The sequence below is a fragment of the Epinephelus moara genome, chromosome 8, assembly GCF_006386435.1.
Source record: "Epinephelus moara isolate mb chromosome 8, YSFRI_EMoa_1.0, whole genome shotgun sequence".
Lineage (NCBI taxonomy): Eukaryota > Metazoa > Chordata > Actinopteri > Perciformes > Serranidae > Epinephelus > Epinephelus moara.
Window position 1 is genome coordinate 22,270,799 of NC_065513.1, and position 17,688 is coordinate 22,288,486.

Sequence of the window (17,688 nt, forward strand, 5' to 3'; positions counted from 1 at the left end):
CACATTTTTAGCATCACGCTCTGAGGCAGAGTGACTTTTCCAGGACGATGCGCTCGTCGTTTTCATCATACCAGGAGTTTCCTCGGTATCTGCAGCTTCAATCTTGTCCATGAGGTCGTTGGAGTTCCACTTGGCAATTTCCTTCGGGAGGACCTCCTCGCCGTCTGAGAGATCCTCTGCAGGGGCAACACAAGATAAATCACGATCAACTTAAGTATACGTGTCATTCAGGGTTTACACATTTGTCACTGCACCAACAGCATTTATAGTGATTAACAGGGTTGTATGAGTAATATTTGCTTATTCAGTTATATAATGACACAGCTGACCAACGTAAAGGAACCTTGTCAAGCGTTCCCACTAGAGCTCGTCATTATGCATATTATGCCGGGTATTTTTATCTTTGAAGTATAACCTTTGTGTTCATTTACGGCTGATAAGCGCATGTTCTTTTGCAATCTCAAATGGCAAGTACATGGGTGCTGGAGGACAGTGGTCATGATGTGGTGTGGTTTTATTACAATAATGGATTTTCAAAGTAGAGAACCACATTTATTTACTGAACAATTACCTACTGAGAAGAGGTTTAAACGAGTATGTGTTTTTGATTTTTACAAATACATGAATCTGTGATTTAACAAGGCGAATATCACAATTTTACACTGACAGTAACTTTACTTTTGAGGAACAGGCTGCTACCTCCTGTTCACTTTAGCTCAGTGGTCCCCAACTGGTCCAGTCACGGCGTCCAGATTTCTCCTTAGTCATTAGTTCAAGGTCCACAAGGTTAATTACATTTAGCGTCATACTTGCATTTGGCCATGTCGTTGAGCTAGTTTGGTGTCTCGATTAAGTAGTTGTCTGTTAGTCACTCACTCTACATCGGAAAAACAGCACCTCAAAATAAAAGTTCTGTGTCAGAAATTCACTGTACTTAAAAATAAAGTGTGTTTTTCACAAACTTAACATGTTGTTAAGAGTGAGTGAGTATTTCAGAGTCACTTGCGGTCCATTCGGAGTGGACCTGGGGCCCACTTTCGGACCACAACCCACCAGTTGGGAACCACTGCTTTAGTTTGTATTAACAAATTAAACATCTAATCTAAAACTGAATGTACAGATGTAATTCCATTTACCTTTACTGTACTTATACTACAAATAAATAATACAGCTTTGGTTTAGGGCTGCAACTAATGATTATTTTCATTATTGATTAATCTGCTGGTTATTATCACAATCAATTGATTTATTGTTCAGTCAATATGTCAAAAAATTGTGAAAGATGAAATTGTTTCTTTTGTCAAACCAACAATCTAAAAACCAAATACTCTTCATTTGCCATCATAAATGACAAAGAAAAGCAGAATATTCTTACATTTAAGGAGCTAGAACCAGCAAATGTTTGAGATTTTTGTTTGAAAAATTACTTAAATGATTAATTCATTATCAAAATAGTTGGCGATTAATTTTACTTCCATTGACTAATCAATTAATGTACTTAGTGATGCAGCTCCAGTGTTGTAACGAAATTGAAATCACTTTATTTCATTATGACTTGTTGTGCAAGCAGGAAGTTTGAGCCAGCTTCTCAGAAGTGCAAACACCAGACTAAGACTTCTGTCATCAGTTTTATGAGTTTTTCAGAGATAATGTGTACTGTACTGTACTGTTATATGTACTCAACATCAAGTGAGTTTTTCTTTTATTGCTTTTCAAATCATTTTCTCAGTTGGTTCATTTCTTTTATGTATAAACATGTCGAAGAATCCAATTTTAAACTGGATAAAAATAATGTGTTTATTGTCTTTATTTCATCAACAGGCTTTTGTTTGTTCAATAATTGTGTGATAGATTAACGAAGATTAAAGAATAACCACAATAACACTAACTTAATAAGACACATTATATGTGTACCATCATTTGTAGAGTCAAACTCTCACTTAATAAATGATGGCAGTGAATGTGGCATCTATGATGACTTCTGCTAAAGCATTCCTTTATTCATTTGCACTAAAAATCTGTTCTCTGCCACAGAGAAAAGGGGAACATGACAGTCAAAACTAAATGTGCAACTCAAGTGTTTGTTATAGAGGATTACTGCGAGAGGACCATGATGAGCACAAACACACTTTGAAGACAGAAATTTAATATCAAATGCAATCTGAGTCGGTCTGTTTCCAAATTTAATTTGTGTACCAGCACCATCATCATGTGATTCATCCAGGAACCAAAACACACACTTGTGTTCGTGTACACTGTGTCTTCATTTTGACACACCACTTCATTTATTTACCATAATAAAATAACTGTTTATTATTATCTCTGCAGTGTAGCGATATGTAAATCCAAACTATACTGTGATGGGCACTGGAGTAGCACTTCTGTATTAACTGTCACTGAGACAGAGGGTTATTTACACTAATTTATGACATTGTAGTCATATATTTAATCTGTTTATTGATAAAATGTAATGTGCTTTCACCTCAGGCACCTACACGCAATAATTAATCCATACAAATATCAATACTGCAACACACAATAAATAATCAGATGTCAACACTGTTCAGTCGAATGATTGCATTCAAATACTCACACGGACATGAGCAGAAATTTATTGAACTTGAAACAGGTGGAAACTAATGAGTGCAGCTAAATCAGTATCAATGTAATAAATGACAGCACAATTTTATTCTTGTTTCATCATCGTGACTACATGTTATGAAACAATTTCGCCACACAAACACTGGTGAATTATTTGGGGAGGGGATTTATTGCTTGGACATATTGTGTGTGTGTAAACATTGATGCAGGGACCGGAGTGGGCTGCTGAGAGTGGGACGATTGTGCTTTCTGAACTGGACGTCAGGATGAGTGACCTGGCCCCCGCATCCTCGGCCAAGCTCAACCAGCAGAGAGCGTGGCTGTTGCACCACACCCACTTATTTCAACTGCAGCCCCAAAGCATGCTGGGTATCTGGTAAGCTTAAGAACTGATCTGTGGTTAAAGAGATGCATGCAGAGTCAGGGGAGAGGGAAAACAAGCAGGATCTGTGAAAACTGAACACAATAAGCACATCTATAGATCCAACTAACGACTCCAATTTAAAATCAAAACTGTGGTTACCGTGGGCGTCGAAGAACTCCTCATCCGAGCTGTCGTCTGAGTCTCGCGCTATGCTCTGCATCCTCCACTCTGAGATGCTGTGACGTGACGGGCTCACTGAAAGACCGCACATGAACAAAAAATTCACTGTTATTTTTGGGACATGTGTTTCAGCCTCTCTCTTTCCCTTTTTAACATTCACACATGCACTACGACAAAGAAACATTGCACAATCTCCCCCGGCCCACACACACGCGCGCTCACACACACACACACACACGCACACACACACAGACACACACACAGTGTTATATAAACATGCAACAGTCTCTGTGGTGCATTACTTCATCACAGATGGACTGCTTGGTGGTCAGGGGTGTGTGTGAAAAGTGAGGCCCGATGCAACACAGACAATCTCCAAGCACCCTGACTATCAAATGCCAGTCGAGGAAAAATGGCAATACTAAAAGCAGGCTCTGTCTATTGCGCGTCTTCAGTCTATGCCTCATATATAATTAGTGTGGAGGCAGAGAGGGGGTGCAGCTCTGAGGGGCAGGCTGGTGAGAGGGGGGCACAGCTGTAGCTGTCAGCGCACAGGAGGAAACAGCAGTGGTGGAGGGGAGGGTCACTGCAAAGAGCGTCAGCCTCCTCTGGTCTGTGACGTCAGCACTGCTGCTAAAAATAGCCCAGGAAAGAACCACAGGGGGGGAGTTACAGAGGTGAAACAAGGCACGCTGGATGAGAGTCAGGGGTCCAGGTGGCAGCTACAGTGTGCGCTGCCTCGAGGTAGGGTTGACACTGGAGATGGGTGTGTTCGGACATGTGGTTCGTGATGTCAAAGCAGCTGCTAAGAATAAACCAGGTGAGGTTCACCGAGTTGTAGGGGTGAGGGGAGGTAAGTTGGATAGTACAGCAAATGTGGGGGCGTGAGTAAAAATACTCAAGCAGAGTAAAAACATTCCAATTAACATCAGGCGCCGGACAGAAAAGCAAAGCGTGGCACAAAAGCAGAGTCTGCATACTAAAAAGCTGCTCCCGAGGTGTTTGATTCTATTAAAACCAATTCAACAATTTGAGCTCAGAGCTCTTCAGCAGACTATGATTCACTGCATTTTTGACTTGACTGTTTGTATCTTTCAACAGTATCTACTGCAGGGATACTCGACTTGCTTTGCCCGGGGGCCACTTTTGCAAAATGACAAGAGGGCAGGGGCCAGTCGCACTAGCCTCGCACAGGTCAGGTGTACACAGGGGGTTTTCTAGAATTTAAGGACATTCGGGACTTAGCCTGGACCTCTGTCAGGGGGGTTTGCAGGATCCTTCAGTGGCGTGTTTTTTTGTTTGTTTTTTTTTTCAAATAAACAAGCTGTATTTTGATGCTTTTTAAATGCGCTCTGGTACCTTATTTACATTAAAAGTACCAAAGAAATCCCAGTGTGAGTCAGTTTATTTTTTATAGTGAATTAGGCCATGAGTTGAGACAGGTGGGATACACCCTGGACAGGGCTGACACATAGAGACAACCAATAAAGCTCACATTCACATCTACGGGCAATTTAAAGTCACCAATTAACCTGCATGTCTTTGTACTGTGGGAGGAAGCCGGAGAACCCAGAGAAAATCCACACTGACAAAGGGAGAACATGAAAACTCCACGCAAGACGCTCCCTAGCCCGTGGGTAGGTTCAAAACCGGTACCCTCTTGCTGCCAAGCTACACAGAAACAACGTGCCGCCCTCAAATGAAACCTGCTGATGTCAGTCCAGTTCTTATGGAGTCAGATCTTTCAAGTATCAAACTAAGAAACTGACAGGGGGGTCAGTATTTGATACTCAAAACACTCATTTTGGGAGGATTAGCACTTTACTACACAGAAATGACACACTGATACAAACAGAAAGAGCAGAGTGCTATTTTAGCTTTGCACGGGCTTGACCTTACTGAATTCTTCACATACTGGCTGCCAGTGTGGACACGTCTCAAATATCACAAGTGGCCGTGTTTACTTATGGAACTGTTTGACATTGTTGTTGGCATACCAAAACCTTTAAGGTGGTAAGGAGTCCGCTGGCAGACTGAACGAATAAGATTTAAAGGTGTGATAATTATAGATGTGATAATGTGTGAAGGAAGGAGTACGGCTCAGGACAGCGCAGTCTCACACAGAGGCGAGGAATGAGTAGGCAACGATGCCGTGCTCCTCACCTCCTCTCTTTGATGAGCGGGAGGATCTGGATGAAGTGGACCACTGCTTGGTGAGTACACCTCGTGGCTGGAGAGTCTCTCCTCCTGAGCTGACAACCACCTCTTCAGCTTCAATGGAGCTGATCGCCTCTTTAGCCTCCTGGTCTTTGTCCGGAGACGGAGCACCTCCGTTGGCTTCTGTGGCCTCTTCTGCTTGACTGAACTGGGCCATCTTTGTGGCCAGGGCCAGCTGGGTCTCCAGTTCCAGCTGCCGGATGTCCTCCATGGTCAGACCGTACCACTCATCCTGCCAGCACCAGGCCTGCCGGTGGGCACGCACCATCACCTTTCTCAGTCCTAGGAGGAAACAATGAAACATATGTCACAGCATCCTCTAAAACTCAAAAGGTTTGATATAAATTAAATAACATTCCTGTCAAAATATATGCTGTTAGTAAAACTACTACATTAGAAAAAACACTATAAATCTGTGACTGCATACTCACCAACATCATGGATAAAGCGTTCAATCTTAGACTGCATGCCCCAGTAGCGAAACTCCACCTTGCAGAGTTTGTAGGCACACATGATGGGGGTCTTCCCTGGGTTATTGTTGTACTCTTCTATCCAGTCGTCCCGCAGAGGACCCCGCTGGGTCTTCGCCGACTTGTAGAGCCGTGTGTCCTCCTCTGCTTTGTACTCATGAGGGGGAATGGGATCTGTCACTATGTCGATTGGGTCTGCCAAAGAAAATTGAGAAATGACTAGTGGAGCTAGGTATTCTCAAAATGTATTGCATGAAATATGTTACATATTGTGTGTCTATAATACCATGCTGAAATACAAAAGTACATAAGTGGGTCGAGAGAAGAAGCACTTCTATGGACTTGTGTTAAAATACTTGAAATTCTTTTAATAAGTGAATTTCAAGCTGCTATAAACATACAAGAATAAATCACTCATTAAAAAAATTACAATCAGTGTTGTAATGGGGCCACTGCATACCCTAAAACCATTCATTTCTGAGCAGCTCCATATTCAATAGCCATGCCACTTATCAACAGAAAAAAACATATGCAGTACCGCTAAACTGTCACAAGTGGGCCTCACCTGCAACAAGACCGTGTCAAGACCCCATCAGACTAAACCTACTTAAACTAACCAGTCACCTTAAATCAATATTGCAAGAAAATGTCATTGGTTGCTTTGTTGGTTTTCTAATAATGATCTGCAATCTCAAAATATAAGTATTTACACTAAGCTTGCTATGTGGAGGACTGTGAAAGTAGCTTGATGCACAACATTTAATATTTTAATGTCTGAGTTAAGTTGCCGAAATGGTTCTCACCAATAGTCCTCTGCCTCTTCTCTACTGCAGACATGTTGAAGACATCTGCTTGGTTGCCTGTGTCGGGCTTGTAGTAGGTCTCAATGTCAATGGAGAACTTCTCAACAAAGGGACAGGTGTATCTGAGGAAGAAGAGGCAACAAAATCAAGTAAAATACGATGGAACAAAAGTCCAAATAAAGCAAGATTGCATTATGGCTCAACATCTGTCTTGATTTGGAGTCTTACTTCTCAACCCAATGGCTCAAGATCAGAACTATTTTATTAAGAGTGACAACACCCTCTCACTGCTGAGGATAAGAAACGTGTGAGCCATGCCCATCTGTTGCATCTGAGGAGTCTGCAGCAAAGCTGTCACTGGTTGAATAGATGTGTCAACAGGCACTTGCAGTCTATCAATATCCTGACCGTACAGTCAAGGGCACGTCTCTGTTCAGCACCTTCACGTCTTTGTGTTTGTCGGGCCCCACACAGACGAGCACGCTGACACCCTGAGAATGAGGGGCCATCAACATCTAACAGCCTGTGAGCGCTTCTGGCCACACGCCGATCTGATGGTCTGCTCGCTACAACTTGCTCTGAGGTCTTTAATTTCTCTTGGCTTTTACTGAGGGACAGCAGCTACAGCACAACTTCAGACCAGGCATCATCACACTCACCACTAATGGCATTTTATGTGTATTAAACTAAATGTAAGCAGGATTTTAATTATAAACAGGAGGGGGATGATTGTTTTTTTTTGTCTTTAAATGTGTGCACACCTACCAGCTGCAGCAGTTAGACGCCCATGCACGAGCATTTCTATTATTAAAATAACAAAGTTACAGTTTTGTGCAGCCTTGGCAAGGTTTAATGCACTCTCACTCCTGCTCTGAAGGGGTGCGGAGGTGGCCTTCCTGCAAACCTCACCTGGTGCGGGTGTAAGGGTAGGCGTTCCAGGACTCCTCTTCAACCCTCAGCGCTGCTTTGGGCAAGATGGAGCGGAACCAGCTGGGAATGTGCATGCCAATATGGTAAACCTTGTGGGTGTACTGGCCCGTCCCACCCGGTCCATCTGTGTAGGGCTTGTTCTCGAGAATCTCCACCCCGCTACCTTCACCACAGCTCTCTTCTCTGCTCTTTTTCTGTGAGGAGAACAATGAAATTAGGTTGAAGTGAACTGGCAAAGTGTTAATGTTTGCATGTAAGTAGCAAAGTGTCAAGGGGGTGTTAGATTTAAAAGTATGACTGTAAATTTACACTTGCTCTAAAACAAATTTTCAAGAAGGAACTGAAACAAACAAATGGACATGATGTCTTTTGCAGATCAGAATCTGACACAAGATGACACACACACACACACACACACACACACACACACACACGTTGAAATTAATAGCTTCCTGAAAGCTCTGTCAGCTCTGAATTGCAAATCAGGAAGCCCCCCCCAAAAAAAAAAAGCTCATGGAGCCACACCTTTGCCGTATTTACATTCCAGGTGCACTCAGGAAGAGAGGCTGAGTGGAGCCTGCAGATGCAGTTGAAGAGACTTACAGCTAGGTGACCCGAAGCGTCTCAGACAGGAGTGTGTAGCATTGCAAGAAGAAGATGTGTGATTGTTATGAAATCAGTAAAACAGGAAATGTGGACAGCGGAGCATAGTCCAAGTGCTGACGTTATTAAAAACACAGGGAGCAAAGAGCAAGGACCATAAATGTCAGAGATTACCCATGTATCATCTTTCCCATTCTCTTATCAGTCCGGTCTTTCCACTTACACAGAGTAACACACACGAAGCACGTTAAACACAGTATTTAGAGCAGGCTGGGATAATAGGGAGACAGATTTCTCCAGTCAGTCCAGCGGGGAGAGGCAATGGGGGCGAGGCAGTGAGTCAGTGGAGTGGGAAGGAGGAAGCCATGAGGCGTCCAGCACTCTGGACCTCATTACCTCTGACAGGTCATTCATTAGCCACCCGCTCTGCTCTCAACAGCCCAGACACAGCACAGACGCCACAGCACCGTCACACTGGCCGTACATGCAGCCAGTACACGAGACAGGAACCCGACGTTCAAGCATAGTTGATGTGAATGTCAAGTTTACAGTCCGCATACAAGCACGTATGAAGCGGCAAAAATATGTACATGGAAGATGCATGTGAACAGGCTAACAAATTTAAAAGGGACATTTCACCCAAAAATAAAAAAAACAAACACATTTTTAGATGCATGCTTTCCTCTGTGCAGTGACTCACACTAAAACAATCTAGACTGATAAACAGCACTACAGGTAAGAGAGAAAATATGTTGATCTGATTTTGGAGTTCCATTTAAGCAAGCTGTGTAAAGGATTTCACCCAAAACAATAAAACATATCTTAGTTTCCACTTACACCGAGTACTATCAGTTGGATTTTCAATTAGACTGATTACAATACGCTTTGTGCATTGCTGTGTGCACCATTATCATTATAGTAGGGAAGATATGCTGCTGTTGAGCTTTCCAAATGTAATTATTGTTCCTTTGTATACAGACAGCTCCAAATGTCGGTGAGTTATGTCTGGATGTGGAGCCAGCACTCTGGGTACAAGAGAGGAATAAGTTTCACTGTGTTTTGCAGCGGACCGTCTGATTAATTAGGGCGCTGACAGGTGACAGCAGCCTGCCAAACACGGTGTCTTCTCCCTCCTGGGGCGACGGATGATTCTCTCCAGTTCAGCAGGAGAAAGATTAGAAAACATTGGCCAGGGCTCAGCTGTTCCCTCAGGGACAAAAGGGAAGTGAAGGAGTGCTTTAAGTAAAATGAACACTTAATATTATGTCAGATTTCTAATGAAAACAGTATGCTTTGTTTATCTGTGTACAAATGTAAACTGTACCTGAAATGAAGAGACAGTTTTCAAGAGTCTCTGGAAGTGTGTCGACCGTCTCCACAGGGAAGGGAGGGGGGTTCTCATCTACACCATTATACTGTAAAACCCTTTTTGGCTCAGTAAGTGCTTCTGTGTTCTGAGTTCAAGTCCAGCCCTAAAACCTTTGTCACTTAGCACTCACTCTCTCATTCTCACCCACCTTTCTTTAAACAGCCATGAAACCTTCACAAATAAAACCTATCACCATGAAAGCCGATTGTATGTGTTTAGATTCGACTGCTCTGACAGGATGAGAGTCACATCCTGGTTTTCTCCTCTCGCCGTCAAGTTAGCAAGGCGTGTTTCCTGTTCGAGATGCCTCTTTTCACTTCACTCCACAGATACAGTTGTTTAGTCAGAACATGATGGATGTGTGCGGATGAATGAGACACAGTGAGATCTTCTCATATTTAATTTCTCACACATTCCTCATCCGCTTTGTGCATTACTGCAAATCCCTATGCGGTGATAATGAATTTACAATTAGCTACCAAATAAGAAGGCGGCGTTGTGAGGGCAAAGGAGAGGAAGTGTGAGGAGAGACGGGGCGGGGCATTGCCCGCTGAAGTGCAGATATGGCCAGGCTGTCCTAAGGCCCTGACTTTATCTGCGAGGCTTACACCGGGGATGGATCGCAGGCAGGCAGGCCTACATGCTGCAGTTGCCCTGGTAACATACAGCAATGAAGCGAGGGTATCCACAGACACAGCAAAATCCTCTCTGCTCAGAATCCAGCTCTCTCTCTCTCTTTTCCTTCCACCCCTCTCTCATTTCTTCCCCTCCCTCCTTCGCAACCTCTCTTTTTATCCTCCATTTCCTCTTTTCATTCACTCCGTCTCTCGAACAAAACCTGACCACCGGCACGCTGCTGATGTCACGGTTGCCATAGTGGCAGAAGCCTCACAGCAACAAGGCTGCGCAGAGAGGGTGAGGTCAGGGGGAAAGGTAACTATGGGTCACTAATGTAAAAATTCCTCTTCGTATCATTTACTTACGTTTTTGAGAACACACACATGAACTGCTTCTCTCACAGACTAACACTCTGCTTGCACATATGTGATGTCCTGTCTGATAAAATCTAATACAGGGCATGCAGGAGATCTGGGAGCGAAGCAGGTCAAAACAAATAACTGTAGTTATCCGTTGCACATAATTAATAACTCTCCACAATAGCAGCTAATGTGCCAAAGAAATTATCAAGCGTGCAGAAGTGTGGCGCAGTGACTGGTTTGAGCTGTGCAACGTCTGCTTGCTTTGGGGCATGACTGCTGAGTCATGTTCCCAACCATCTACAGATCAACTTGATTACCTGTCTGTTTAGTACACCGAAGGGAGGGCATGAAGACAAACAACAGCCGAGGTAATCAACGGAAACATCTGATATTATTTGGAGACCAATCTACTCTTTGTGGACATGTGTTGTAATCATCTTATATCACTTCCATTTGTGCAGACAGGACAACAAAATGCCTTTACAATGATAAAACCTTACAAGAAATAATCTTTTAAGTTTGTATTCAGAAAAGAAAAAAAAACACTCTCAGACTGTTTTCATAGTATACGAAAAAAAGGAGAGGCCCTTTATGTAAATACAGGTGAACAAAGCTGCAGCTCATGTTGTAGTATTGTTCTACCAGAGGGTTTGTCAACATAAACACTAAATTAATTTGGGTGTGAGACTAACAGATGTAGGCGAGGCCTTTCTATGGGAAGGTCAACAGCTTGAAGGCATTCTGGGGTTTCTGTATGCAAGGACTATATGTTTAACTTCTCTGGTGCAGTTGTTCCCTGAGGGCTGCAGTAAGCAGCTCCCATGTATGATCACCTAAGTCAAATAAATGTAGAATGTAAATCCTTAGGAGGATTAAGATACTTCAGAGCCCATGTTTTGCTTTGTGCTGGTTGCAAAGGGAAGTTAAAGGAATACCTCAGCTGCAAAATGATCATTTGTATATCAATTACACAGCCTGTGTTGTGTTAAATTCTTGGATTAAACTTTATTTTCTTGCATGCCTCCACGATGAACGAAGAATCCAAAAACAGAGAAAATTCTTGATGAATTGAAATAATAGGGGTCCGCTTTTAACAACAGCAAAATTATATCAAAACATCCATTTACAAACTCCCACACAACTCATGCAGCAAAATCTAATTTTTATTTTATCTTGTTGTACACTCAGAACTTCCCAAACACATGCATCTTTGCTAAAACACATTTTTGTACTCCGCGCATGCATTACATTGAGCAGGTTCAAACACACACTCTTGCCAGGCATGCTACCCGTCCCTGTGTAAAACAGTGTGTGCAAAAAAGTTTTAAATAGTAGCATTTTAGTACTGGGAAGTACTGAGCGTGCGACTGGGTAAATGAGACTTGGATTATGCTGCAGAAGTTCTGTGAAAGTCTGTCAAGAAATGTTTTGATATAGTTTTGCTGTTGTTAAATGCTGACCCCTTTTACTTCAAATCATCAATCATTTCTTAGTTTTTTTGTATTCCTTGTTCAACATTAAGGCATGCGAGAAAACCAAGGTTTTCTTCATGAATTCAATGTAAGTTTTATCCAACTAAACATTTTATGGGTGAAGAATTCCTTTAATGTTAACCAACCATACATTTACCAGATTCAGATTCAGCTGCTGATGTCACTTGGCACCTCTGTGAATATTTCACACACTCGTCATGATTCACACTTCCCGATGAAAGCACTCCTTCGGTGACAACCTGATCAAACAGGCCTGTAACTTCAACCTGCTCTTCAACAAACGTAAAACCACTTGGGATACACACTACATAACCATGCAGCTGCTGAATGTTTGGTGCCAAGATGAGCATGTCCCTCTAACAACAAAAATTCTTTAACGGGAAAAAATGCACCTGAATGACGAAATGTTGACAACACGTCTAAACAACAGTAGCTAAATAATGCAGATTTGCTTTAATCACAGTCCAAGTCATTGTGATTGCTCTCAATGCCTCTCCTGTGAACTGCTGCTCACAGTGCACCTGGCAGTACCACTGGATTAAATAAATCCTCCTTCATGTACACATGTCATACGAAGAGAAAATATGACGACACACAGGATAACTAAAGCTGTATAAATCAGCCGTTCCTGCTTGGAGCTGTAAACCCTAAAGCTCTTACACAGACCCCCAGTCTCCAGCTACGGGGCCTGGTTTGACAAATGAAACTGTCTGACACGGACAAAGCAGTGTGTCCATCTCCGCCGTGGCAGTATGTGTGTGCGCCGAGTTTGCAGTGAAAGCGGGGTGCCCCCCTCCCTCCTCCTGAAGAAACATGCAGTCTATGACGAGTGGAAACAGCCAGCTTCAGAGAGTTTAAATTGGATAATCTATCAGCACACAAGCTCTCTTTGTTCCATTACTCCATCGACGTCAGACCGTGTGACCAATCATTTCATAATTGGGCACGCTGCGATCGCACCCCGTGTTCATTTTTCTCCTCTATGACTGCTTGTTTTTTGTCTCCGGGTTTCTGCACCACTTGGCTTTTTTCAGCCAGGTGTGTGTGGGTGAGAATTTGGTGGGGAATGCGACCTCACCTGGATCATATAGAGCTGAGCGATGCGGTACTCCTCCACACTCATGGGCATGGGGATGCGGTACTCCTTGATAAGCATGGTGAATCTTGGAGGAGGGGGGGAGGGGGATCGGGGAGAAGATTGACAAGGGAAGGGGGGGAGGGAGGGGCAGAGGGAAGGGTGGGGGAGAGGGGACAGGAGAGACTCAGGGGCTCCTATATGTGACTTGTCAAATCACCAGCTGAAGTCCACATTGACGGTTCCTGCAGGGGAAGAAAAAAATAACAGCATGAGGTATGTAAGCTGTGAATATATCTGAAAATAAATACCTACAAGCATCCAGTCAGTAGTTTTTCTTAAAGTCAAAACATGCTCTGAGCCCTGATCTGATTTCCAGATCTCCAAAATAAGGTTAATGGTTCTTCAAACAGCTCTTCATCATCATCCTTCACTCAAAAGCAGAAACCAGCTTCAATCAGCAACAAAAAAACATTCATCACAAGCAAAAAGATAACAGCATGCAGACAAATTTCAAAAGCCGCAAGATTCCTCCACACATAACCGAGGACAAAGATTCAATCTCCTGGCTCACACGCAGATGAAGAGGAGAGAAGAGCTGAAGTGTCAGTCAGAACATACGCTCAATGTAGTTACTGTATATCTGGTCCGAGCCCTGGCACTAAGGACAAGCATCAGCGGTGTGTCTCCATCCAGCTTCTCAGATCCAAGTAAGGCATTTTCCAGGATAAACTTCTCTTCTTATACACAGGCCACAGCTCAGTGTGTGTGTGTGTGTGTGTGTGTGTGTGAGTGGGGCGGGTGGCCAGAGTCTACAGAGCGCACCCGTGCCTTGCCACTGGTCCCAACAGCCACCCTGTCTCTCCCAAACCTTCAGCACCATCACATGGGGGGCTCACTCAGCGTAAGAGGGATTACAGTTGAGTGGGGAGCATTACGTAACATTGTAAGAGCCCCCTGTGCATGATCGAGGTTTCACAAATAGCAGCCTTAGAATTACACAAAGCACTGTTTTCAAACCACTGGGCAGATAAGGGTAGGTGTGGGCTATACATAACCAATGTGTGGGTGGCGTGAGTTGCAGAAGTCTGCTTTTGACCGCTAAGAGAAGAACAGCTCCAAAGCCGAGTACAAAACAAGATCATGACTGTTCGGACTGTGAGCGAAGGTGACACATTAACTGAAGAGGAGTCAATAAGAAAAGAGACATATGACAGAACTCTTCTTTCAAAATGAGTGATGAAGCACATAATTAAATATTTGTAAACAAACACAGCTCGGTAAAACTTCAGCACTTGGAGCAGAAAGCGATTCACACTAGAGGCTGATTCCTGGATAATGTTTTTCTATTCTCCAAAGTGCATATGTAGCATTTTGCAAAAGAGCTCCACCCCTGGTAATAATTCAACGATTTAAAAGTCTAGTTAATGAAGGGATAGTTAGTCTGTGCTCAGATACTGCTGGTGACAACACAGTGGACATGATCTTGGTCACCATGCTGATGAGACTGTATTGTGCTGTATGTGTGACGGGCGACAATGACACCATCCTGGCACTGCCTGCATATTTTGCCGTCCAAATGTGACTACACAGCATTGCATAACCCCAATATTCACTCTTTTCTGACCTGTGGCAGAAACTGCACCTCGCTCTGGCACCCGGCCATTCTGTCTAATCACACTAATCACACTAATATTCCCACTGCGTCACTTATCCAGCGAACAAAGGCCAGCTTTGGTGAGGCTCCTGGTGTCAGCAAGAGCTCTGGTCCACCATCTACTGAGTGCTCGCCCCCACAACTCTCCGCTCAAGACACATTCGACTAATAAGTTCGCTGACGCATTGCCAGGACAAATATGCAGCCTGTATCACTTCTCAACCTGGAGCAGGTGCTTACTAACAGACTGGGAGTTGTTCTCATTGTCTTCTATATTCTATACATTTCTCATTTAATATCTCTGCTCTATACACAGAATTGACGTTGACAAAATCGGAGCAGAAAGCCACGTTTTGCTGAAAATAACTGCACTCTTGGGAAAGACGGGATAAAACTAGGCTAGCCTGGAGAGGCCCAGAGAAAAGCCTGTGGCTCAGGAGCTTGAGAGGCCTCTAGATGTTAGTGCCAGGCTTTAGAGGGGAAGGTCACAGTGCTCATCCTGGTTGACAGTGTTGATAATAAACAGCTTAACAATCTACTTGAAGCATGGCTCAAGTGTGGCGACAGTTTGAATGCGGGTTGCAACTGATGCTGCAACAAACTTCAGAGTATTTCTGAGAATTTCCTGTTGGGAAACAATGCTCAATGTGACAGCTGTACCAATTTGGAAATAATTCAGTGTGACATGCGGTAAGACAGACTGTTTCCCTGACTGATTATCTGTCGTAGAATGACCACCGCGTCAATCCAGGCAGCTGCCACCAACGGGCAACCCATGTACAAGGAAGTGACACCAGGTATGTAAAGAGAGACAAACAGACAGAGAGACAGCACATAGAGGGACGCCGTACAGTCACAGCATTGCTCTGTCCAGAAGGATGTATTAGGAGCCTGGAGTAATGAGAAGGCACCGGGATTTCTGATGCATGTGAATAATGTTCTTTATGTGCACAACTGCCAAACATGAGTATGACACTTTTACTATCTGTTAGAGCTGCAACCAACTATTATCTTGATCATAAATTAATCTGAAACAGGGCGTCAACAGGTCAGTGAGGATCCTCAGTCATCCAGGTCATGGAAATCACGACTGCTATATCACAGGCAACTGGACTTGCTTGAGTTTCTTGCAGACGTGTCACCTCCCATCCAAGAGGCTTTTTCAGTTCTGATGTCTACAGGGTGTCTACTGGTGTCAGACACTTAAATTTAATGCTTTCTAAGACCTTTTTAAAATAATTTTAAGAGTTAGGTTGGCATACATTTTGTCAACAGGCAACTTAAAAAAAGACATAAAAACGTGACGATTCTCAGGCAAATTCTGCAGTTATAAGGTGCGTCTTTTTTCTATGATTACTAAGCAGATTTATAGACAAATTTCCATGACGTTGCTCAGCGATAATAATATCCTTGGAAAGGTTAAGTCACACTGAATCCAAAAATATGTGTATCATGTCTTTGTGTTCAGATTTGACTTAATTATGACTCAGAGTATGAGTGCTATTTTTGAGTGGCAATCAGGTGCTATGAGTTCTAAACTTTAACAAATAACTTCCTCATGTTTTTAGAGTGTGTTTAGCTTATGGTTCAGTGCAGACGCAGGTTTTATGTAGGAATATGGTTATTAGGGTGAATTAGGTTTAGCTACATTTTGCCATCAGGAAAGTCTAAGTGTAAAATAAATAGACAGTATTAGCTTGTATCATCAGAAATATGGATTTTCACGCAGAAGAGCTTGACTCAATATAACAAAAAGGAATTAAAATCAAAATATATAAAATGTTTGTGGCAATTAAGACCACACAAATTAAAATTTAAGATTATTTCATGACTTTAAGGCCTTTATTTATAAAACTGAAAATTCTAAGACATTTTAAGGACCTACAGACACCCTGTGAAAATGTGGAAAAGGCCAAACACAATTTTCCAGAGCCCAAGCTATTTTTTCCTTCATAGAAACATAGTCATTATGACATAGTCCAAAAATATCTATTCTGAATATGTGAAACGGATTCAATACTCATTTTCAGCAGTATCGATACAGCTGTGCTTTCTGTGGTCATAAAATGGTATCATATATCAATATTTTTCAAGGCCTTGTATCAAAGTAAGAAATTCTGGTGTCATGAGAGCACCAGCAGCATTACAATTTACATTAGTTCACAGAATTATTTTTTATGAAATATTTATTCAAAATCTTGCTTTACTTGGTTTTCAGAGTTTTAATTTTCCTTTTCACAAAACAGATTTCAGTTTTGCTTTATTTTGTTTGAGGACAAACAAAAACATGTTGAAAGCAGGCACTTAAAGACACACACACACACACACACACACGCAATATAACATACGTATACACACATATTTGTCCTATCTAGTTAAAATATTAGGAATATATGACAGTCTAGGGCTGGGGGATATGGAGGAAATATCACAATATTTTTTAACCAGTCATGATATTGATATTGCAACAACACTGTCCATGACTATAGGTGCTTTCAAATGATTACACCAGATTTGTGATTAACAATCATCAGTAATGTGGATATAATGATTAAATGGGTAAAAGCAAATAACACAACAGCTAGAACAGTCTGGTAAGTTACAGAAATTACATCATTTTACTGTGATGCAGCCTTTAAAACCTTGAAAGGCAACACTTATTACCAAAAGAAATCAAAAATCTTGAGCAATATCTAGTCTCTGACATGGTTGTTGTTAACAGATGTTCTCTGACCGATAGCCAGGACAAAAATGTTTAAAAGAGACAAAAGCATTTATCAATCTGTTGCCCCTATCAAAATAAACCATTTTTCATGTTTTGTTTCAGCGTTGCTTTTAGTAGTAGTTTCTCCCCTGTTCTGGCTCATGGGAGCCACAGCCAAAGACAGACACACCCAAACTGTCTCACACAAAAATGTGTTTGCTACATATTTTGTCTGTGTTTAG

General features: G+C 42.5%; 1 protein-coding gene across 7 annotated transcripts in view; it reads right to left on the reverse strand.

Moving 5' to 3' along the window:
• LOC126393776 (membrane-associated phosphatidylinositol transfer protein 2-like) overlaps positions 1-17,688 on the reverse strand; it is a 58,021-nt gene that overhangs the window by 21,547 nt on the left and 18,786 nt on the right. For 5 of the 7 annotated variants that reach the window (XM_050050112.1, XM_050050108.1, XM_050050114.1 and 2 more), the window contains exons 2-8: positions 13,089-13,330; positions 7,545-7,759; positions 6,636-6,757; positions 5,794-6,027; positions 5,309-5,644; positions 3,125-3,220; positions 72-176 (exon numbers count right to left, since the gene is read on the reverse strand). In XM_050050112.1, the coding sequence (XP_049906069.1) occupies positions 72-176; positions 3,125-3,220; positions 5,309-5,644; positions 5,794-6,027; positions 6,636-6,757; positions 7,545-7,759; positions 13,089-13,166 (1,186 nt within the window). In that variant the 5' untranslated portion in view covers positions 13,167-13,330. Of the gene's footprint in view, positions 1-71; positions 177-3,124; positions 3,221-5,308; positions 5,645-5,793; positions 6,028-6,635; positions 6,758-7,544; positions 7,760-8,168; positions 8,197-13,088; positions 13,331-13,706; positions 14,032-17,688 lie in introns of those variants that run through there. The other 2 variants (XM_050050109.1, XM_050050111.1) reach the window with 2 other exon arrangements.